Source organism: Alosa alosa, chromosome 6 (assembly GCF_017589495.1).
Source record: "Alosa alosa isolate M-15738 ecotype Scorff River chromosome 6, AALO_Geno_1.1, whole genome shotgun sequence".
Lineage (NCBI taxonomy): Eukaryota > Metazoa > Chordata > Actinopteri > Clupeiformes > Clupeidae > Alosa > Alosa alosa.
The window spans coordinates 18922137-18946669 of record NC_063194.1 but is presented as its reverse complement, the minus strand read 5'-3'; the positions used below and the strand labels follow the sequence as shown (position 1 = coordinate 18946669).

General features: G+C 40.8%; 2 protein-coding genes across 4 annotated transcripts; both read left to right on the top strand.

Annotated features, from left to right (window-relative positions):
* The first annotated feature begins 1533 nt into the window (after window positions 1-1533).
* Window positions 1534-12798, top strand: zgc:171844 (uncharacterized protein LOC100151763 homolog). The gene is made up of 6 exons (XM_048246316.1): window positions 1534-1823; window positions 5459-5582; window positions 9170-9243; window positions 9470-9584; window positions 10940-11010; window positions 11242-12798. Exons 1-6 carry the CDS (start codon window positions 1745-1747, stop codon window positions 11364-11366), a joined length of 588 nt encoding a protein of 195 aa, XP_048102273.1. The 5' UTR covers window positions 1534-1744; the 3' UTR covers window positions 11367-12798.
* Window positions 12799-17129: 4331 nt separating this feature from the next.
* Window positions 17130-24318, top strand: tom1 (target of myb1 membrane trafficking protein). Of its 3 annotated transcripts, none has more exons than XM_048246941.1 (16): window positions 17130-17243; window positions 18521-18605; window positions 18769-18847; window positions 19005-19154; window positions 19404-19538; window positions 19678-19821; window positions 20441-20557; window positions 20822-20955; window positions 21072-21111; window positions 21219-21342; window positions 21449-21509; window positions 21661-21721; window positions 22193-22261; window positions 22714-22773; window positions 22979-23018; window positions 23116-24318. In XM_048246941.1, the coding sequence occupies exons 1-16, from the start codon at window positions 17192-17194 to the stop codon at window positions 23211-23213; spliced, it is 1449 nt and encodes a 482-aa protein (XP_048102898.1). In that variant the 5' UTR covers window positions 17130-17191; the 3' UTR covers window positions 23214-24318. The 3 variants fall into 3 exon arrangements, with proteins under 3 accessions (XP_048102898.1, XP_048102899.1, XP_048102900.1); XM_048246943.1 differs by having other exon boundaries at window positions 17171-17243; window positions 18477-18605; XM_048246942.1 differs by lacking the exon at window positions 22193-22261.
* The last annotated feature ends 215 nt before the right edge of the window (window positions 24319-24533 follow it).

Here is a 24533-nt window from a genome sequence, read left to right as displayed (position 1 = left end):
TACAACTTAAAACTGTTTTATGCAATAGTTTTTTTTCTACTATAGTAGAAACTTTTCTACTATTTTTTTTATTTTAACACCCACCCCATTTGGGATGTCTACAGAAGTTACCAAATATATTTTGGTGAAAGAAAATAATTGTGTGTGTAATTTACCTTCACAGCTATTCAATGCCCAATTTTGGACATGATGTTGAAAACAACTGCTTGCTTTTGAAGCTGGCTGTACATATCTGGTTGTGCTACTGGCTGAGGCTGACTGTTCTTCACCTAGGCCAAGGCTACTTGCCAAACATGTGTACTGGACTGGATTCCCTTATTTTTTCAAAGGTAGACTAAGCTATTTAATTCTAATATAATTTAATTCTATATTTATTCTAATAGGCCTACTAACTAAGGCATATTGACCCATATGCAGCACAGCAAATCAAAGGTAATACATTTGCAGTTGTATTTAAACCAACCAAAGCTTGACTGAAACAATGTAAACCATTGACTTGTTTTAAAAAAATGTATGGGAAAAGTTAAACCACCTCCTCGCATGTTCCTGCTGAAAAACTGCTGGTTTCATCTCAATCACGCACGTAATATGAACACACTTACAGATGCGTTTTTTTTATGTAGCCAGTCGCCGACAATATGCGGTTATATTTCACAACTTTTGCGAAGTAGGCCTACTGGGAAAGGCTGGCAAGCAAGCTGCAGACCGATATTACCGGTAGGCTATTATAACTTAGACAGATATTTACTTAGGCGAAGCCAGCAAAACACGCTGGAGAGATGCAAACAGATACACTTAATTTGTCTTTCCTCTGATTGAGAAAACGTTTGTTTTCTTTTTCTGTCGGTCCGTGGTTCGTTCATAAATTGCGCAGCAAATTATCAGATGAGTGACAGAAGCACCATGCATAATTTGACCAGCAGTCTTCGCGTCCATAGTTTGTGAAACGATGCTGCGTCCGACCAAAGATTCTAGAAGTCCAGCGCAACTCCAAAAAGGAGGACAAATGAGCGTCCGGCTTGAGGCTGCGCTGGCCACCCTATCGCTAACGGGCTTACCCAGCTCTTTCTCCCGCTCACTCTACCGCTCGCGTAGGCTACCTAGGCCTACGTATCTCTCAGGCCTCGGCTATACCACGAAAACGTAAGGCATGTTTTTACATATTCTTACAATTTTCACATCTTTAACGACCCGTGAAAACATCTTCACTCTGCAACCACTACACTTCCTTCAGTAGCCAGTCACTTATAGATTTCCGTTTAAAAAAATACACGAAACCAGATGGAGACATTTCACTCGCTCTCTCACACTCGCTGGTGGTCGCATACACAAATTTAATACATCCTTTTCGAAAATTCAAGACATTCCAGACAATTTAAGACTTTTCTAGGCCCTAAAAACCGAAAGTTGTATTTAAGACATTTTCAGACTTTTTAAGGACCCGCGGGAACCCTGAAAAAACGTCACTGTAGCGCTTCAATTTATTTATAGTGATAAATGTATCTCCATGTAAGTCAGCAGGTGGCGCCTTGATGTCACAGCAGCGGTTTCATTTATCCCGCTGTCTTCGCTCACTACTGTAGCCTACATAGCAAGCTGTTGCCGACATCAAAGGGAGCTGTTATTGTATTGTCAGTCAAAATTAATTAACTCTCTGACAAGTGAAATACCTTTATTTGATTCGTTCGAGCTCTGTTGGTTGTTCGACTAGTTTCATGAGGACGCATTTGGCCAGAAGCTCATAATGGAAAATGATCCACAGCCACCGAACCAGTACGGCTCTTTGGACCGAACAAAAGTAGACGAAGATGCGTGCAGTAAAGGTAAACAATCCTTTATAAATGGTTGTTTAAAGAGCCCAATCTTTTTACCAGTGTTCTTTCACTGAGCATCACGGCGCCTAAAGACTGCCCAACTGTTGATAATTTCAACTGAAATAAATGGCGTGTTTTGGTGTTTTTATGACGAAAATGACAGCTTGTCAGAACTGTGTCTGTTTGAAACTGGTTGTTCACACCGAAATACTCAATACATAGGTATGAAGTCTTATAGAACCGATTCATGTAACCTGGGTTGTATTTTCGTGATGTCCTAGTGCGAACTTCTAGGCTAATTTATATGCCCATTACTGATGAAATGCCACACATTTACAAGAAAACTACATCTGACTGCTCTGAAGATTGGAGTAGGCTATCTTTATTCTTTGTCCAAAAACTAAAGCGACCACACATGCGTGCATACTCAGTGTTTCATTCAGATAAACCATTCTTAATGGAGTTAAACTAAAAAGCGAATTTATTTTTCAGAATATCTGCTTTGCTATTATTGATAGACAAATCCACTGTTTCTCAGCCTATCTGACCTTATCACTGTCTAGTGTATTGATACTAAGCTGTTCCAGGTCCTGGTAATGTGTGCCTCTGTGGAGTTTGACAGTTTTACTCCAACCAATCTTCCCCATCAGAGTTATTAAATGAGCAGAGTTTGCAATAAAGACCGGACATCATTTTAAGTAAGTGGTGGTGGCCATAGCATGGGAATAAGGTGTCAGCTTCTTGAAAAGTGTCAGCTATGTGTCTGTTATGTGTGTGCACTTACAGTTTGAGGTGGTCAAGGGAAAATTCTAGAAATGGAGATGCCCAGCAGAAAAGGACTGTATGACATGTGGTGGGTGCCTTCAGTTTCTGTCTGTGGGTGTCAAAAATGTGGCACCAGCAGCAGAGAGGAGACAGCAACTATCCTCCTCATCGTTACACAGGGAACACAAACTTCCTGTGTCATATAGTCAAACATGCAGACATATATCTGTCATATAGTCAAACATGCAGACACACACACACAAAGTCTCTACTTGTGAATGCACGTACACACACAGACTTGCACAGACTCTCATGCTTTCCCTGTGGACATGCAGGCTATTAGAGGTTCAATCTATGTATGTATTGCATGCATGAGTCCTCTCTCTCTCACACACACAAACACTCCTTGTGTGTGTGTTGTGTTCAAGGCTTGTCTCTAACCCCTGCGGAGGACGTGTCGCTCCGTCTCCTGCATTGTGACTCATCTAGTGAGTGCGCTCCAGCGCCCGTCTCTCCAGTGGTGTGGGAACGCCAGAGCCTCTGTGGAGAAGCCTTTATGCTGGAGAGGCTTCCGTCAGCAAGCCTGTGGCTCTGCACGGTTAGCAGGAGAGCGCAATGCAAGAATGAACTCATGTCAATGTTAAACTATAACTTCTGTACATTTTATTTTGGTAAACATTTTATTTTGGTAAACAGACAAACCAAATACCTTTTAACAGCAGGTATGATGGATGCATGGAACCATGATACCCTTTTTTCTGGCCAGTGAAGTGTAGGTTTATCCTGTCAAGCTATGAGATATGTAGTGTTGTTTGTGTGTTTATAATGCGGGGAGGTGGAAACAGTGGTGTGCTGTCACAGGGATTCTCCTGTAGGCAGCAGTGGCATTTGGGAGTGGAAGTGCCAGAAATCATTTGGGTGAGCATGGTGTGTGAGAATACAGGGGGGCAGCAGGGTTGACCTCCATCTACTCCAGAGTCCACTGCCATGCTTCCAAGAGCTCTTCGCCTTAGGTTGGATCTACAGCGATATCAAAAGTGAATGTTGCTGCTCAGCATTGGTCTATATGTATGTGCATGAGCGATGTTGGAAGCCTTGTTTTTATTATGTTTGTCCCTGATGATTTCCCCTGATGTTTGTTTTGAATTCATCCTTTTTTCCCTTCTCACCGACAAGGTCAGGCAATTAAGAGCAAATCCCTGTGCTCAGAGATGAGTCATACTATAGTCTACACTGCAGCAACCAGAGAGAGGGGGAGGGGGGAGGGAGGTGTTTATGGAGAAGACAGGGGTTGTTTTGTGTAGCTGCTGCAGAAGTGAGTAGAGCTGCAGTGAGGTTTGGGTGAGGTTGAAGGCCAAAGAATGAAGAAGGTTTTGGGAGCTCATTAATGCAATGCCGTGCCAAAATTTAACATCATGAATTGTGGCTTAAATCAACAAGAGATATTCAGGTAAATTGTATTCCGCTTTGAAAAAAAAACTGACTGCCTGCTGTGAATTTTTGTTCAAAGAAAATGATTAAAAATGTGCCAAAAAGAATAAAAGACAGTTAATATTCCAGTTTATGTCACGGCTATTGCAACACAAAGCAACAGTTTGCAGGAACAGAATCAACCGTTTTTATGTTTTAAAGGCAACTTGTTTGAGCATCATTAAGACCAAATTAATGTGTTGTTGGTTGTTCACCAAGGTTTTAGTTGCATTTCAGATTGTTGGCTAGCTTTTTAGAACAAAACTCCTTACTGGCCCCGGCTGTGGCGCAACTGGCTGGGGCACCTGCACTCCGTACACCGGTGACCCGGGTTCGTTTCCCGCCCCGTGGTCCTTTCCGGATCCCACCCTGACTCTCTCTCCCATTCACTTCCTGTCATTCTCCACTATCCTATCTGCAATAAAGGCATAAAAGCCCCCACTCCTTACTACACTCCACAGTGGAAAATCCAATTAATAACAACTTTTACAACAGTATAGGTTGACATTTAGTTAGTGATTGTTTGGTCTTTACAGTAAGCAGACCATTATGAAAGAGTTATATGGAAAATGTTATGGAAAATTGAAAAAAAAGAATTACCGGTATATGGAAAATTTTATATGGAAAATGTTATATGGAAAATTGAAAAAAAAAGTTATATGGAAAATGTTTCCTCAACCTAAAACCTTTCATTAAACATAATTTAGATTCAACATTATTAGGCTCACGCAGTGCATCTTACAGGGAAAGTAATTATAGATGTATTTATAGGGTAGCTCTTGCATGACAGTGCACAGACTATTTTATAGTGACAGTCCGGATAGGTGAAGAGTGAGAAAAAGTGCAGTGCATGCAGTTTGGAATCCAAAGCACTAAATATGATGTTCTGACACGGGAAAGTGAATAGAGTAAGAGTGCTGTAGAGATGACCCTGCTAGACCTCTGGCTCAGACTGGGGGGGTGTCGCCCTGCTGCCTCAGAGCGGATGCTGCGACTGCCTGTTGCTGCGCTAATTAATGACAGCTTAATGTGGGAGTTCTGCTCCATTGGCTCATTACCTCGATCTGATACTCAGGCCCAGTGGACACAGAGAGGGCAACTCAGGGGAGGAGCTGTCATCTTCGCCCAGTTTCAGTGACGAGATATGGGGCTGGGGATAGTTAGAGGTTAGGCATAGATGTCATGGTTCAGACCTGAGCTGACTTGTTGGATTGTATCGTCTATCACTGTGAGACAGCCAGCCTCTTGGGGTTTTTCTTCTTGGGTAAAGTCCATGAGCAGACTTTATATTGTGCCATGAAGCAGAACATAAAAAACAAGAATATGCCCAGTGATGAAATTTAGAAATATTCCAGTGAAGTACTGACCCCATGAGCTGGCCCTTTGGGGTTTGTATGTGTCTCTCTCAGGGGCCGAGAGCGTTGTCTCCATGGCGGACTCCTCTGTCACGGTGGACGACATCGAGGGGGAACTCTTCAAGATCGAGAGGATACGGGACATCCTGGTGCGGCGTGAGTCAGAGCTGAGATACATGTGAGTGCCTCTTACCTCGCGGTCAATCACACATGACCATTTCGCTACGCCGTGCTCCCATCTCTCATGTCCCTTCCCAGCCTCTGTGGATGTCAAGATGTGTCATGGGGTTATGATTTATTTGCCCTAGAAACAATTGTTTTCACACAGCCAACATGATCACAAGAAAATCCCCTCATTCCCCTAGTTTATATACTTTTGGTTGTACTGTAGACTAGAGGCATACATACATGTCTATAAGGCATACATACATGTCTAGGGTAATTTTTTACTGTTGCTATTATATAACCTCTAGTGTATTACTGTGACTAAAATATCTGTATTTCAAAGATGGAAGGACTTTGAACATCTGTGTGTGTGTGTGTGTGTGTGTGTGTGTGTGTGTGTGTGTGCGTGTGTGGGTTTGTGTGTGTGTGCGTGTGTGTGTGGATTGGTGTGTGTGTGTGTGTGTGTGTGTGTGTGTGTGTGTGTATGTGTGTCTCTCTGTGTGTGTGTGTGTGTGTGTGTGTAAATGTTTTGTGAGCACTTGTGTTGTTGTACTTGAAGGATGTGCACACAGGATCTATTGAGTGTTTGTTCCATTAGCGAGGTGAAGTCCTGACGGGATCAGGTGAGGGTCTGAAAATGCACCGGGGCCTGGTGGGACTGACAGGGGACGTGTGATAATAGACAGCTCTAATGGACAGCTCTGAGTCTCCTGCAGTGCTTCTCAGTCTTTATGAGATTTATCTCTCAGTCTTTATGAGATCTCCCCATACAGTGCATTCCCACACATTACCTGACAACGAGATCTGTGCCGCTTATGAGATTTACTTGTCCAGGAAATATCACACCCGTTATATCTTTGTAACAAGACATTTTTGTCTGTATAATTATAATATTATATTATAATGTATTTATTTCCTAAAATTAATTTAGCCTTTTTGCTCTGCAGATTCATCTCATAGAGGTGGGGGAAGTGGTATTTGCAGTTTTTCATAGTGTTGTTATTTATTTACACCTTTAGCTTTTGTCTGTTTGAAATGCACATCTAATGGACTTGCTCAAGCCTTAGCTGTCACAGTTGAATAGCCTGATACTCTCCCTCCCTTTCTGGGCATTCAACAGCTGTCTCAACATGGTCAAAAGATACAAAGTTCCAGCAAGAAATTAAATACTTCTTATTTGGGATCATGTATTTCTGAAGGATCATTACTGTCCTAATTCTTTGTTGGAGGTATACTGTACTTGTAGCCTGACAAGCCAGACCCACATTAAAATGTGGGGTCTGGGCACTCACCGTTCGCAGTGCTCAGTCCGAGGGAAGGGGATAATCAGTTGTCTTTCAAATTCCCTCTGCACACAACAGGACAGCGGCAGCGCTATGAGTCCCATGTGTTTCCCACCAGCGGAGCTAGTTGGCTAGTTCAAACGTTTGCCAACTTAATAAAAGCTTAACTCGTGTCACACTGTTCGCCAGCAGCAACATCCATCTTATTTGTTTTCAAGTAAATGTAAAACAATGTATTCATTAGTGCCATTTTTATTTTTTGACGGTAAAAGTAGTATGGGGATAATGGGAAACTAAACAGACTGCACAGAAGCAAGTGAACATACCGTATAGACCCTTTCAAGAGAGTTCCATTATCGGCATCATAGTTGGCCCCTCAAGGCTTCCGTTTTAACATTCCATGAGGATTGGGAACCAAATAGGACGTTCAAGCATTGTTTTTGTTTTTATTGTTGAAAGGGTCTATATTTATATGCTACACCTTGACTCGGTTGCTAATCAACAGAAATAAAAAGGACCAATTTACTGACTGAGAAAACACATCAGATCATACTGGTTAGTCTGTAAGGAACGGATCTATAATTACCGGTATCCATAGTATGTGGTGGGCCAGGGTCTTTGAATTCTAGCTGAATGCCATGTGAACCAGTTGGGTCTCAGTGAAAGGTCTAATAAGCTCTAGGGCTCAGTAGATGCTGATGACACACCACCAATGATTAGGCAGGTAATTTGCTCCAGTTTGCCGGTTGCGTCAAACTTGACATTTTCGGGGTCCCCACTGCTGAAATAACTCTTTTTCGAATTTTGTCAAGCTCTCTGTAAATGCTTCTCCCTCTAACACTTCAGCTTTGACAACATATTTCTTATATTTTCATGTTGATTTTGTGCGATTTGATGTCACAACATTTTTTGCAATTGCACATGAAGCAGCTGTTGTCTAATGTCACACACACACACACACACACACACACACACACACACACACACACACACCCCACACACACACACACACACACACACACACCAAACAAGTAGAAGCATGTTGCAGGTTGGCATTTTCTTCCTCTTCTTTTTGTCTGATGCTCTTAGTCCCCCTATTTGTTGACAGTCCAAATGGATTTAGAAACAGATGTGGAAAATATCACCCTCTTTGAAGCTGTCAACCATGCAACAAATTATGTTTCACACCTTTCAATCCATAGCCAAAGTAAAAATCTTTGACATTTCATTGTTGTAGGATCAGAAGACACACAGATGTAGGCTTCTACTGGGTGTTAGATTACAAGGCATGTCTGGTTTCCATCTGTGGTGATTCTCCCTGTAGACATGCTTGTGCATCTTTCCTCTGCAAACTAGAATGTTTTGACAAACATCATGCTTGTATTGCGGACAAAGAAAGTTAGATGTAGTGTTGACTGCAGTTGTTTCATACACAAAAAAATATACTGTGCCTTACATAAGTTGACTGAAGGGTATTCCAATTCAAGGTCAGATTTTTGCTGTCTTGAAAATGAAAATTCCTAACCTGGGAACACCCAGACCTTCACAATTATGTGTTTTGTGTGTTTCCTCAATTCCAAAGAAATACATGCCCATGCCAGATTAGCGATTGTATTTGCGTGCCCATGTTTTGGCGATATTGGAAATCAGCTTCAATGGCCTCTTGGCCAGACAGACCTGCAGAGCAAATTCCAAATTTGCCGAAAGTTCGTATGGGTATTCCCAGGCTAGAAAATTCCACAAATCCTGTGATTTTGTTTAAGAGAATGAGAATGTTAATATTTGTAACATTGTTTCTGAACCATGCTGAACAGAGTGGAAATGGGTAAAGGTGTGGGATATATGTTAGGAGGATTAAGGTGAGACTGATACTGGTGCAGATATGCCGAACAGATTTTCATATGAAGGCTGAATGACTCATAGTCCTTTTGCTACCGTCTTCTCACCAAACCGCCTGGCCGATGTTTAGCACCTCAGAATCATGCTTCCGAGGATCCCATGTGAGAACTCCTTCTTCCTTCACCTTGACCACCACACCTTTGCCGTACACTCCTATTCATCTGTAGTCAGCATAGAGGATTGTTTATGTAAGATGATGTAAACTCAGTTCCAGCTGATTTCATTAGATAGCTCACAGTCCATGTTTGACGAGGAGCTCTGTAGGGAAATCAATCTTGATGTAGTAGTAGTATTAGAAGATTTGTCATAGTACTACAGTGGAGAAGGTGAGAAGAACTGAACCTGATTAATTCAGTTAGATCTGGAATGTCAAAAGAAAAGACATCACCTTTCAGTGACACGTTTGTTTCTGTCTCAGGATGGATGACATTCAGCTGTGTAAGGAGATCACCAGACTCAAGAAGGATCTGCAGAAGTTAATCACAATCCCTGGTATGCATCTGGATGTCTTTTCCTCACCTAAATATCTTTGCTTGATTATGAAAGAGGTGACTGCTCATTACCAGGTTTAGCTTGGCAATTGCATAGTCTGTCGTTGCAGCTTGCTGACATAATAAAAACAAAGCTGAGGCAAAGATTTGTTTGTTATTACACTTTGTAACATGGATGAAATAAGGATGACATACAGTCATTAGCTTATATTTTCTCCTGTGAACAGACAAGGACAAAACGAGTGAGGATCGACAGAAAGAGGAGGAGTTGCTGCAGCAGATACACAAGTTGGTGGAGACGCGAGACTTTCTGGTGGACGATGTGGAGTTTGAGCGACTGAGGTACCTCCAACCTCTTAGAGGCACCCAACATCGCTACCAGGGCTTCAGGTTGTCAGACAGTGACAGAATGCAGGCATGGGCCAGGCTGCTTAATATTTGAAAATAGATCATTATATGGCTTCAGAAATGTCTGGAAATTTGTGCCATTTTCTGAAGCCTTCCTTCCTTGCTCCATTTCCATTGTGTTCTTCCACCATTTCCAAAAACTGAGCCTGACTGCATCAGTCTGATGTCAGCGAGTGACTGTCTCTCACCTGTTTTCTCTTTCACCTTAGGGCTAAATTACAGCCCCGTCTGAATTGTATGGAATAACAAGAGAATCGATTTATTTATTGGCTGTGGAGAAATTAGGAGGCTTTTTACAACTCTGGGCTTGAGAGACTGCAGGCTCAAAAGGAGATTTGAAATGTGAGATCAGTGAGGGGCATTAGAGTGTGTGTTTATTGGGAAAGGTTGGGTGTGACATGGACTCACTAGACCTCCAGCCTTAGATAATGACAGCTTAAAACTACAGACATCCAGCCTTAGGTAATGGATCAGTATAAAGTATCTATCCATCTATCTATCTATCTAATGACATCTTAAAACTACAGCCCTCCAGCCTTAGGTAATGACAGTCGGCTTGTGGATTTTTGGGGCTAGTAGATTATGTTTACATTGCATTGTGTATGGAGAACATACATGACAAACATTCCTAAATCATTTAATCTTTTTCTCTAATCCCCTTCTCAGCAAATGCAAGATGTCATGAATAAATGTACTTCTAAAATCACCAACAAAAGGAGGATATTTTCAACACCTTTCCTATTCAGAATTTGAGATATTGTTACAATGAGCTCCTCTATATATTGTATAGGCATATAAATGTACACACACACACAGACACACGGATGCACAGTATGGATTGGTCGTTCCTCCACATCAGACAGCTGTCATGGCAATGTGCCAGTGAGCGTGGCTGGGCTGACAGCGTTCAGCGGTAGGTGACAGGAAGAGGCTTGTTGTGAGGTGCTCAATAATTCAAACACCTGAAAACGAAGGAAGCAGGCTAGAAAGTAAAGATTGTTTACACAGAGACTCATATGTATGCAACGGCTGCCCACTAAAGTTTACCCTTTTATGTGTTTTATCTTTTTCTTTCTATTGTAAGCAGGCTTATACCTGCTGTTTTCCCTTTCTACCTCACTACATTAATAAATATTTACATTTCTTATTTATTTTAACTCGGGGCTACCTGCTGTGACGCAGTCACAGATGTAGCTACGCTCGTCTTTTAAGATGCAAATGTGAGCAACATTCAAGTGCAGATGTCATTATCACAGCATGTTGTCAGACTTCTAATTCTGCGTTAACAGGGAGAGGGAGGAAGACAAAGAGATGGCTGACTTCTTGAAGGCAAAATTCCCTAAGAGCTACAGAAAACGCAGTAAGAACACATCAGCATTGTTTCCATGGAGCTTACCAGTGAACTCCCAAGACCTCAGTGTTTACTCTATATGAGACACTGTTTCATATGGGATATGAATTATCCAGCAATCTCCGCTTGATTGTTCACAACCTTTCATTTCTGGGATTCATGGTTGAATATATTGCCATTATAATGTGATTTAGTCATACACATATATAAGCTTTCTTCTGTGTTCTCTTTCCTTTTAAGATGCAGCTGAAGACCAACGAGTGACCTCTAGTGCGCTGCATCAGCAGGGCTCCTCGCCATTCTTAACTAAAACAGGGCTCACACTCTTCAAGGAGTGCTGTGGGTTCACCTGTTCTGTCATGTAGAGCAAGAGAGAGATGGGGAGTAAAGGAGAGTTCACGTTTGTGAGTGTAGCTGTGTGTGTGTGTGTGTGAGAGAGAGAGAGAGAGAGAGAGAGAGAGAGAGAGAATGGAAGGAAAGGTAAGAAATAAACACTAATGGTTGCTAAGGCAACTTCAGGAGTATGTGTGTGTATGTGTGTGTGTGTGTGTGTGTGTGTGTGTGTGTGTGTGTGTGTGTGTACAATTTTGTCTGAAGCTAATATGAGAGACAGTTATTTATTGCTACGAACATCATTATTCATTCATTCATATACTTGGGGTTATTTAATGTAACATGCCAGCACTCTCTTATACTCAATAATTGCTGGACAGCTAAATGAAAGCAAAAAACACATGAATGCAAAGCTGATTATGCAAAGGCACAGTGGGTTGAATTGCAGCAAGCAGACAACCGTGTACAATGTGCAATCTGTCTGGTTAGTTATGTAGTATGAGTCTCTGAGAACAACAGTTTTATCATTTTAAAGTGGTTCTGCAGCATTCAGTCACATCCAGGTCTAAAGCTCTCAAGGGAAATCTAAAAGCAGTGTTCTAAAACCTGAATGTTCACTTTAGCTGATGCTACAGGTCTCCAAGAGTAATTAAGTGGTCACATCTTTCTCCTTTCACAAATGTTTCACAGAAGGTGTTTGTTTTGGAGGCATTATGAATATCAAAAATGGGATGTAATTATTAACTTGTAACAGGCAGGAAAATGAAGAACAAGATGTCCAGCACATAACAAGACTGTTTAAAGTCAATTTTATTTATATAGTGGCATATAAAATGAATGTATCTCAAGGTGCTTTACAGAGCCCAGCTTGAACTTGATGGATCTAAAGCCACTTTGAAAAGTGTAAGTTTCCCCTCAACTACTTACAATAACTCAATTCTGATTGCCAAATTATGCTAAACCATATCACAAGAGGAGGATGCAGAAAATGCCATTAATGCAGTATGAGGAAGTGTGTGTCACAAAGACTGCTGTTTGATCTGTGCAAAATGAACCAGTTGTCACTCCACAACTGTGCTTTTGATGTAGTGCATCTGTTTTAAGTGAGGTTAGCTGAAAAATATACATTTTAGCTAATACATTTATGAATGTATTTCGTCGTTTCACATCAGGTATTGGGACTTAAATGGCTATTTCAACTCTTTGTTAAATGTAGCAGAACTCCATGCAGATGTTACACAGTTGTTAGTGCAATGAATGAATGTTTGTGTGATGAACATAAAGTTCTTCTCAGAGAATTCATACACAACTGCAATGTGGGGAAGTGTACACAGTGTTGTCGTCTGGTCTTTGCATCATTGCACAGATTGTCAGAACTGCAGTTTTTGTAGTGTGTTCTCAAGTAGCTCTCGTACACTCGTACAATTAATCCAGGTGGTTTGGTGATGTTTTCACAAGTTTTGGTCACATCTGTTCTTTTGAATTATTAAATAAATTCAAAACCATTTATTTCAGCACACAGAATGACTTATTTGATTGCTGAATGTTTGAAATTAATGTTTTGTAATGTCTGTTTTCCTGGGTCATGTTGGGTGTTTCCAGGCTCCTACACTCTAAAAGTGATGTGTTAAAATGACACATCACGTGTGTGAGCTCAGGGATCCAATTTTGGGTCAACATAGCAATTGTGGGGCTGCATGGATGAAAGGTGAAAGACAGATTTCAGCTGTCTAAGAAAACAAACAAAAAGAAAGGCAAACAAACAAACAGGTACACATGTTGTTTGTTTTTGAAATAGCTGAAGTCTGTCTTTCATGCAGCAAGCCACACAATTGTTGTGTTGAAATTGACACAAAAGGTTTTGTCCCTGAGCACACTCAGATGTGTTATTTTTAACACATCACTGTGTAATATTGTGAGTGTAATATTTCTCAATACTGCTAGACCACAGCTTTATCTCAAAACAGTCTAGGTAGGTGCATATAACAGTCTGGATGAGCACCGATCCTAGCGTGTGTGTGTGTGTTAGGGAGGGGGAATCTTAACAAAGCTTGATTTAACTTAACCTTTGACCTTGTGGAGGAGGATAATAACCCATAGTTATTGCCATGTCAACAGCCAAGACCTCATTATTGTTTTCATGTTTAGGTTTTTTCCCCTTCCTGCTCTACCCCCAACCCATCCACCTACTCCATAGTACAGCGGTATGACTCATACAGGAGATCTGGGGGTGAGGTGGTGGGTGCTGTGGTGCATTGTGATGTGAAGGTAGTGGGGTTGCATTGCGTATATACAGCATCTGAACATGCAGCCAGCTACTGACAGAGAGTGAGGCTTTGATGGAGGAGATCTGGCGGCCTTAATCACACATTTCAGCCATGGCCCCCCTTGGGCTCCTGCTTTAGCCTAGTCATCATGACTTCCCCTTTCCCTAATCACAGCAATTACAAAGGTCAAGTGCATCGGGACTTTGCTTTGTTAAGTCAAACGTATGAAATGTATCCAGACACATCAGTGTTAGAAGGTATTCTCGACTCGTATTTTTCACAACACCTTTCAGGGGAGGGGTAAAATGCCACCGTTAGTCAGGCACTGTTACTCAGACACAGCTTATTACACGTTACATTCAAACTAAAAAAATCTGTACATTCTTTAGCAAATATTGTGTTATTTGGATAGAAAAAACACTCAAAAAAATCTGATAATTCTCCAGCACTCCAGTTGTTGCAAACCAAAGTTGCCTAAAAATGAGAGAATACAGAGAATGGCAAATCACGGCAATCAGCGGCAGCCACCGTAGCTTTGCACAAAGGCAAATTATCAGGCACTACCTTTGTTGCTTCTCTTCCAACCACAGGTAGTCATCTTGTCCTCTTTGCCATCATTAGCAGAAGTCTAATTCATAAAAGAAGTTTGTGTTACGTCTACGTAAAAATTTCAACCAGATATTTTTTCAAATGTCTGATACAATGAACCTTTATAAGGCTTTTTCTCGCTCCAGCAACTGCAGTACCAACCAGTAAAGACCAAAATACAAATCAGTATACAAGTTCAATAAAGGACAAAAAGGAATATGCAGGGAGATCAGCTGGAGACCTTTCAGCGGTAGAGTTCTGATTTAACAGTGCGATTTCTCATGCCACAGCACCAAGGACACAGGAAGATCACAGCACGCCTTGATGCCATACATGTTCCAGAATAGGAGGCAGTCACATTTTTAGTTCCCTAGCAACCTGTCAGAAGGTGAGCCAGAGCATAATGTTGATATGTTGATATTGATGGACTGTAAAGGGACACTATTCTAACTAAGGACTATGGTTGGACTACTGTTTGCACCTTCACCATGACACTCACTCCTTTTAGCACCTCACCAGTCCTGGCCCTGTCACTACAAGCGTCTTATGCTTGATCACCCTCAAGCACATTGGACTTTCTTAATTTAACTTATATAGTGTATTTAGTATTTAGTTTTGTTAGTTTTCTTATCTATCTTATCTTCTACTGTCTTATTGTACAGTGGAGTTTAGTTATATGTTTATACTTATACTTATGTTTACCATTTCTGCTGTAAGTCCATGTTGTGTGTTATGTCTGTATGCTACTGAGACCCTTGAATTTCCCCTTGAGGATCAATAAAGTATCTATCTATCTATCTATCTATCTATCTATCTATCTATCTATCTATCTATCTATCTATCTATTCACACACTTGGAGTCTCAACTTTGTGTGGAACATAGTGCGGTACTCTAAAGGGAAAGCTAAAATGGAGAGTATGGTGTTGGGATGAAATTAAATCGTCTGCAGTGTTCTTTGATTGTGTGTTATGTATCTAATATGCTAAACTGGCACAAAGAACCCAGCAACATCACTTGTTTTAAGTATAAGTATATATACTCTTTTGATCCCGTGAGGGAAATTTGGTCTCTGCATTTATCCCAATCCGTGAATTAGTTGAAACACACACAGCACACACACGCAGGTGAAGCACACACTAATCCCAGCACAGTGAGCTGCCTGCATCAACAGCAGCAGTCGTGGAGCAGTGAGGGGTTACAGCCATGCCTGCTGGTCGGGGTTCGAACCAGCAACCCTCCGGTTACAGGTCTAAAGTGCTAACCAGTAGGCCACGGCTGCCCACACATTTTCAATTGAATAGTTAAATTATGGAAACTTTATTAATGAATTACATTTTGATTGATGAATTTTGAGTCTTTTTGCCCTGATACTAATATATTCTACACGAGTCTCATGCCAGTTTGCAGTATGAACAAGGAGCAGGAGGTCTTTCACTTTTTGGTAAATGACAGGCATTGTCTTTCACCTTATCGCCAACAGTTTGTGACAAAAGTGGCATTTGACTTTGTTTCCATTATGTTCCACATTTTAAACATATGAAACTTCAGTGATTTCACATTTTGGATTAATGGTATTTTTTCTTGTATGGAGACTCAGTCAGGATAATGATCAATCAGGAAACAGGCTTTAATCTTTCAATGATGCACATCAATGGAGAGACAGACTTCACAGAGAACATACACCCTTATCTCTAACTAAACAGAGAAATACCCCAATATTATATATATACTGCTCAAAAAAATTAAGGGAACACTTACAGTTTTCCACAAATGTTAAAACACATTTTTTGAAACCTTCCACCCTTTTCTCCATTCTCAAACTACATTCAATGTCTGACAGTTCTTGCAAAATAAAACACTCGCCTCAAAAGTTTTACTTGTGCTCAAAGCCAAACAATGTCAGAGTACCGATCCAGTGTATGATTGAAGTGTTCCCTTAATTTTTTTGAGCAGTATACATACACAGTATATAGTTACATATAGTTATATATAGTTACCAACTATTCAGGACCTTTACAGCCAGCACTGCAGGAGAAAAACAAGCGAATCCTCACTGACCCCAGTCATCCCAGCCTCTTCACCCTCCTACCATCTGGTAGAAGGTATAAGAGTATTCTGACCTGTACCAGCAGATACAGAGAGTTTCTATAAGCCACCAGGATGATGAACTGTCATTATCTTCCTCATAACTAATCAACCTGAAATCTCAGGGTTTTTTTTACTTAATTATTTATTTATTTTATATTTATATATTTTTTCTCTATATCTCTTGCCACATCATACCCACACACCCTATTACTCCTCCCCAGGGGCAATATTTGGGCCCTTTGACAGACAATAATTCTTATGTCTCATCCATTACACAAAGTCCTCCACCAAATATTAGCCTATATAGTGTGAACATGGCATTATGGATGACATTGTCGCGGTAGTTTTCGTGCAAATTACACTGGTCACTACAGTGAACAGAAATGCATTCATGAAAGAGGATTGTTGATGTGTTGAACTTATTATGAAACAGCGTCGCTGTGTGGACGATAATGATAATGTTGGGTTTATCCAATGATGCCATGCTGTTTTCATTCAACAAGTGTTTAGGATTATTTGCCAACTTCTTGCATAGGCCTCTATATCCTAGTCACTATAATTAGTCTGCCTATCATATTGATTAAACGACAAGTTAAGGAAATACAGCTACCAATTAAGACAATAAAGCTATAAGTTTAGTCTATAGATTTGACGTAACACAGGCTACAACAATCTTCTTTTATCGAAAATTTACATAATCGGCTATTTTAACTTTTCGTTTGTATAACAAAACAATTCTACCCTCTTTGACGATACACGAATAGTTTCATCCCGGTAGGCTACAAGAAACTTTCCCTTTAACAGGTGACGTAACAGGGTTTAGTTTGCGTTCTTCAACGCCGACTCAACTCCCTCAGACTGTTCATTACAGAGCGACCGAAGCGAGGACACTGGTGTCCGGGTTAACAAGACGATGGAGTTTTTAATTGGAAATCCTTTTTCCACACCAGTGGGGCAGCGAATAGGTAACTATGACATTTTAACAACTTCTAAATGCGCAATACCTAAGTTGGCGACTACACTGATGCCATAGCCAAGTAACCAGTTTAGGCTACTATTGTTCCATTCGAATGAATTCTAGACTAGTGCACGGGATAAACTCCAAGTCTATCATTGGTTGATACGGACAAAGATGCATCCAAATCGACTGAAATATGCACATCTTGAACCGTAAGAAATGTACCTAAGTAATCAAGATTGACAGTACAATAAATGATTACGGTCTGGACTGACACCTTCTGTATGCCATCTACATACGGAGGCGGGCCTAACTTTTCTTAATCCGCGACTGGATTGGTGAAATGGATATTTTCTCGGCTGGTGATAGGCGGAAGATATGAGACGAAAACTTGCATGGACTTCCCATGTACTAAATTAAAATTAAGTTAGATGTGACCTAGTCCTAGATGTAGGCCTAAACTTGTATGCAATTGGAATGATGCTGCAATATTTTAGTTTGGAAAAGAGATTTGTCAGGCTAGGCCATTTTGTTATGTGTTCTGTAAAACATATTCTGAAATGTGCTCTGTCAAATATTTTATGTTCCAAATAGGATTGGTTTAGGGCTTAAAACCTGAATATTGCAGTGAAGAAGTGTATAGGAAAAAGGTTGGTTTGAGATGATAAGATTATTTGGCCTCTCGCCTTGACGTGAGGCAGGATGGCCAACCTAGTTGCTCGGGGTAAATACCCTCACCACACCACTCTCTGTACCTTGTGAATGAATGGAATGAGTTTAATTTGCCAGAATGTGTGCCAAAATGGCAACAGCAGCTGACTGTCACATGGACGTGGGATAAAATGAGAGGTTAGGGTAACAATGGATGTTAACTGCAGACAGATAAGCATTACTGTCCAAAAGCCTGACTGGGCCACGGAATACTGGCAGGTAGACAGTTGGCTGTGTGCATAGTAGGTGTAGTCTCAGACATGGTTGATTTGAATTTTAATCTATCATTACAATGTCATCTTTTTGCTTCTGGACTTTCCAAAGGTTGTTTGTATTTGTCATGGTAACTTCATACCATAACCACAATGTTGACTAAAGCTCATATTGACAAAACTGCACTGTTGCCGGGAGTCCCTCTATCACGCAGTCCATGTAAACACTAATGCAGCAGTTTTGTGCAAAGCTGCGTTTTATGACCGCTTGAACCTAGTATTGTTCTGTTTTTCTCATGAAATAAAATCAACCACAGAGTGTGTTCTTCCTTTGTGTGCTGTGCTTATGCTCCCCCGGTAGAGCATGCTACCAGCTCAACGTTACCATCAGAAGATTGGGCACTCAATATGGAGATCTGTGACATTGTCAACGAAACTGAAGAGGGGTACGTTGTCTGACTTGTGTGCCATTGGCGGTTTGCATTGTTATATCTACAATTTTGGATTTATTGTTACCTAACAGCAATGGTATATAACATATGTACTGCATACATGTGCTGTAGATGAGGCAGTGGATGTTGATGGTATTGCTTTTATTTTTTACTTAAGACCCAGAGATGCTGTTAGAGCAATAAAAAAGAGGATTGTGGGAAATAAGAACTTCAAAGAAGTTATGCTGGCATTAACAGTGAGTGCATAATCACACATTTCTTTCTTTCCTTTTTTGTTTTTTAAACTTATTTACACTTTTTGTTGAGTAAATCAATATATCATCTTTGCACAATATCTGTATGTCTATTCATAATAAACAGAGCTGATGGTTTAGTCTGCTTTTCTGGACTCAGGTACTGGAGGCATGTGTGAAGAACTGTGGCCACAGATTCCATGTTCTGGTGTCGACCCGAGAGTTCATAGAGGGGGTTCTTGTCCGAGCTATTTTGCCCAGGAACAATCCTCCTTTGGTGATGCAGGACCGAGTACTCAGCCTCATACAGGCAAGAATATCTTGATTCAGTCAGCTCTCATACTTGGAGACTCATAGTATCTGATCGGTTTGTGTCTGTTCTGTCCTGGAGGTGATTTTAAAAGTCTGCAATAGATCATCAGGCATGTATGTTTGGGTGTGTGCCTCCTCAGGGTGTGATTCTTTCAAGGCTGTGTCTGTTTAAGGGTGTGTGTGTGTGTGTGTGTGTGTGTGTGTGTGTCTGCGCTGTGGCCTTACTTTGTAACTTTCTGTGCCACAGGCGTGGGCCGACGCATTCCGCAGCTCTCCCGACCTGACGGGTGTGGTGTCTGTTTATGAAGACCTCAGGAGAAAAGGCCTGGAATTCCCCAACAGTGACCTGGAGGCTCTCCCTCCAATCCACACCCCCACCAGGGTAGGTTGCTCATGAATCCACTTAAATAAGAGGAAGATGTTTCTGATAGGTTAGATAAATTGAATATCATCCAGCGCATGAACATCCAGAGCTTTACGGCCATCAGTATTCTCAGACATGTCTTGTCTCCCCTTTCCAGAGTGTGACGGATCCCCGCCCCCCTGTCACCGTGTGCTCTGCACCCTGCTCTCCGAAGCCGTCATCTCAGCCACCCAACCACACCCAGTCTCAGCCCCCACAGAACCAAAACCCAGATGACCCCGTCATACTTTCACCTCAGCAGGTTTGTAAAATTCTTATTACGGGTCGTACTGTTCCTGGTTTGTACTTTCGTAGTAAACTGCCAGCTGATGCATAGACTGGCTAGATGGTGATTTGTAGGAATGGACTAATGACATGTCTGACTGCCTCCTGACAGTATAATCATTATTGCACACGGCAGCATTATTTGCTATTACTGTTTTGCACACAGTCTTCATTTTGTTGTATGTATGTTGTAAAAAAGCCCTGTGGATTGATAACACACTGCACAGCTATAGAAATGTTGGTTTCTCACGGCTGCTGGAATAGCTGACAGGAGTTTAGCCGTCAGAGTCCAGTGACTAGAAACAAACAGCACTCCACCCTGTTTCAAGTGTGACCCCTCTGATTGTAGTCTTCCCAGAAACTTAAAATAGAATGCTGGTTGAAAAACTCTGGAAGGAGTTGTGTTGTGCCTTGTGTTGTGCCTATGTTGTATGTTGCATAACTTTCAAGTACTAGTACTGCCTTTATAGTATTGATTTGTCATTATTAAAATGATTAATGGCATAATTGTTTATAATTATAAAATCATTATCCCATAAAACTTTGGTAGATGTTGAATCTGTTGAGACAGGAACATTCTATTCTCCATCTTTCAGTTAAAGAGGTTGAGGTCGGACATTCAGGTGGTGCAGGGCAACCTGACGGTCATGTCTGACATGATGACTCAAATGCATCCAGGGTGTGCTCAGCCGTCCGACAAAGAACTGCTTCTGGTGAGATCTCCTTATAAGACTTTATTCACCATGAAAAATAATTTACAATCTAGGTCATGTGTATTATCACTCTGTAACTGACATGATTAATATTATGGGATATTTATGTGAAATGGGACATTTGATTAATATTATGGGATATTTTTGCCACTGTGGTTTGTATCAGGATCTAAGGATTAAATCAGGATTCTTTAAATGATACCTTATGAAGCATGTGATTGAACCTGTGAGTAATCTGCGTGATCTGTGTCTTTGCGTCTGCAGCAGTTGTATGGCACGTGTAAAGACATGCAGGAGAAACTGGTGGAGCTGATCCCACGACTCTCAGAGGAGAAGCTGGTGGAGGAGCTGCTGGTCACCAACGATGAAATCAACACCACCTTCACACGATACAGGAGGTCAACTGCACAGATATTCTGCTTTCAGTGGAATTCCAATTTAGCCACACTTACAGCAATATACTGTATGTCAATGGGTAGAGAGCAGGGATCCTAACCTCTAGTTTCTGTTCTAGGTTTGAGAGACTTTACACTCACTCAAATACCCCTCGGCAGGTAAAGAGAGGATCTGCACGCGACAAACCAAACTGCATATGTTTTAACTTGTTTTGCCTGTTGCTGATTCTGTTTCTGTTTCGGATTCTGATTTTTAAATCCATCAGTGCCCCACCTATACTAACCTCAAAGACTTCGACCCAGCCTCTGACCAATCGGTTGGTACATCTGAACTCAAGCCTTGTAGACAGCCACCAATCAGCACTCTTTGCAGCCAACTGGCAACTCTTCGTAAGTGCCCTTTAATCAGCTGTTTCATATGCTATGACCATGTCCTCAGTGCCAGCATTAAAGTCTTATAGTGTCAACATTGTTGTTTTTTTGGGTTCCTCTGTAGATACAGAAGAAGTTATATCAGCACACAGACAGAATCACACTGGAACCCAACAGATAATCAGGTAGAGTATTCAGAATATGAGCAAGTGTTCCAACCACTTGAGACAAAAGTGGCAAAAGAATGAAGACTGTGTTTGCCTATTAAGAATTATTTTCGTTGCAGGTAAAAGTAAAACATTCATTCATAACTTGAAGATTTTGAATATCTTTCAGTGAGCACCTCGGCAATTCTGCAGTTGAGGCCTCTAACAGTGTACGGAACAGCAGTGGAACGGTCAGTATCTGTCATTCCCCCTGGTCACCTTCTTGAAAGAAGATTTTCTACCTGAATGTGATACCTCATCCTAACCTTGAACCTGCATACAACACAAACATACTCTGTCCTTAATTAGTACACCCTGAAACACCCAGGGCATCAGTCAAGTCATTATCAGTGTTTAATCAAGATTGTTGTTATAAAGAGTAGAGATGCATAAGATATAATTGTCCGTGGGAAATAACAATATGCTACTGCCAGTGGATAGACATAAATAAAAACAAATTCAGAGTATCCTTCTCAGTTAAATCTAAAGAGGCAATTTAGTAATTAAGTCTGATGGGTTTTTTTTTGTAACGTATGTATGTAATTCCATAATAGCATTATTAAACAGCTTTGTTTCACTGGACATTTATGTTTTTTTTTTTTTTTTTATCTTACTGCATTATTTGTCTGTGTGACAATGCTCTCATTGGACTGCATGTGAAGAGTGACAGCCCAGACTCCATCCCCCTCAGCTCCTCTCCACAGTTTGATTGGATGATGGAAAAGGGAATGGTGGGTCTGACCGGCCTTTAAGGTCGTGTCCTCGTGCTTTTTTGCTATCCTCTGCCAATTCACTGTACCCTTTGGGAATCATTGGCTCAGGCGGGAACGACATCTTTGTTGGAATCACAGAAAGCTCTGTTTAAGGGACATTTCTTCTTTTTAATGCACGCTTCTGCGTTTCACTCGGGAACAGTGTGTGGATAACTTCATAGGCCTCTGCATGGTGTTTATGGGTTTTGTCTGGTGGTGGAGACTTTATTCCATCTCCTACAGAGAAATTGATCTGTGATTGCACTTATTCTTCAATGGGAGGCTGTTTGGGGTGTGGAACAGGATTCACTTCTCAGGACATTTCAGGAAATCACATTGCTTTCTAAAAAGACAAGATTGTGTAATGTTCATACAATCAGCATTGACCAATTGCTACCCAATGACTAATTTTTCTTCCTTCTCGCTGATAGATTCCTGTAAGTCAGGCTACAGCAATGGATGACATTGAGAAATGGCTTGAATTTGATGATGTAAGTCAGTCTGTCTATCTCTCTCCTTATGCATTTTCTGTGTATCTATCCCTTTCTTTGTGATCTGTTGTTTTTAGTTGTATGACTTCATCCTTGTCTGATCTCATATCTGAGGAAATTTATTTTGCCAAATTCTTATATTATGTTATATATGTAATACAACTGGAATCTTTTTCCATTTTCCATCTTATTTTAAATGATACAGGAAGAGGACATGGGAGACTCTGAAGGCGTAACCAGTGAGGGTGTGTAGAACTCCCTATACCATTGCCTGTGTGTTTCACATTATATCACACTGTGTGTCTGCTTCTTCATTGTCCTCTCTCCTGCCATCTCCTCTAGAGTTTGACAGGTTTCTGGCAGAAAGGGCAAGAGCAGCAGACCGTCTTCCTTCAGTGAGAGCATCACAAGACCCAAGCAACCCACAGCCTAACTGCTGATCTACAGAGTCTCCTTTCCACAATCTGTCATTAGATACAACCCTCCCAAGGCCTGACTGCTGCTTTGAAAACTGTTATTTCACATAACCTCCTGCACAACAAACTGTGGCCAACTGGGTGACTTCAAACAACCACGGCCAGTCATTTCAAAACTGTGTGTAGAAAATGTTCAGGTTTCGGGACTAGACATCTCCATACCTTATCATTGCATCAGCTGATTATCAAGTAAAATGGTTTCCAGTTGCATTTATTTACATTTCTCCATTAACATTGAGCATTGTCTCTCAACTCTGACCCATTACTGAAGGCTCAAATCCTTTACACTACTTTAGATATGACCCCTTACCTTCACCTTCAGGTTAGGCTCATTACTCCAATTAGCATAATGAGATGGTTGTCTGGGGAGGGCTGAATGTATCCTCCCACCCTGAACACTAGGCCTATATTCTGAATGCATCCTTTCACCTTTACCTTGCTATTTCAGTTCAGATACATTCAGATGAACTGTATAGGCTACTTTAAAACTGTGAGCTCAGTCTTTTAATATTTTTATATGAAAGTTGTAGATCATTATATATTAACATTTTACAGAGATACGTGCTAGCCAGCATTTCTTTGACCAATTTTCAAGTTACAAAAGCACAAACTCTGTATTGAGTTTACTGTACATATTTGTCATGCACATTGCACTCTACTGAGGTGATCATTTTTGAAGGAAGATAATATTTTTAGACTATATGAAAGCACTATACCTGAAAAATTAAAAGTTATACATGTATTTTATGAGATATGAAGTAAGAGTAATAACATTCCTGACTTGCAAGTTGTTTACAATGAAGACATTCATCATGGCAGTTTCAGTTTTAGACCTGAACACCTCAGGCGAATTAAGGGGACATACTTAGCTCAACCAGCATTAGGTCAGCTTATTCTTAGCTACTGAAAAACTGTTGTGTCACTGACTTCTATACTGCACTGATGCAATGTAGCTGATAACTGCTCAGCTGTTCAAAATCTCAGAACACTGTTTTTTACATGTACTATGTGTATATGTGTACATTTAAATGTAAGGTAAGAAGAAATATTAAAGTTCAAATGAAACCTGTTACAGAGTTACTCTCTTCAGATTTGTAAAGCATTTACTATTTTACAAGGCACTTTCACAGATTACCATGAGAGTAATGCAAATATGGATAAACAATATGGTGTTCCACACTACAGATGGAATAACTTTCATCAGGATTGAAGGAGAAAGTCATGTAGAATCAAATAAAGTACTAGATTTCTAGGCTAATAAAATACTTTAAAGTTCCAAAAGGT

Coding starts and splice junctions, on each gene's coding strand:
- zgc:171844 (XM_048246316.1), top strand. CDS start 1,745: ATGGAAAATGATCCACAGCCACCGAACCAGTACGGCTCTTTGGACCGA. Junction 9,244..9,469: donor GAAGTTAATCACAATCCCTG/GTATGCATCTGG, acceptor TCCTGTGAACAG/ACAAGGACAAAACGAGTGAG. Junction 9,585..10,939: donor GTGGAGTTTGAGCGACTGAG/GTACCTCCAACC, acceptor CTGCGTTAACAG/GGAGAGGGAGGAAGACAAAG.
- tom1 (XM_048246941.1), top strand. CDS start 17,192: ATGGAGTTTTTAATTGGAAATCCTTTTTCCACACCAGTGGGGCAGCGA. Junction 21,112..21,218: donor ACTCAAATACCCCTCGGCAG/GTAAAGAGAGGA, acceptor TAAATCCATCAG/TGCCCCACCTATACTAACCT. Junction 21,722..22,192: donor TACGGAACAGCAGTGGAACG/GTCAGTATCTGT, acceptor CTGCATGTGAAG/AGTGACAGCCCAGACTCCAT.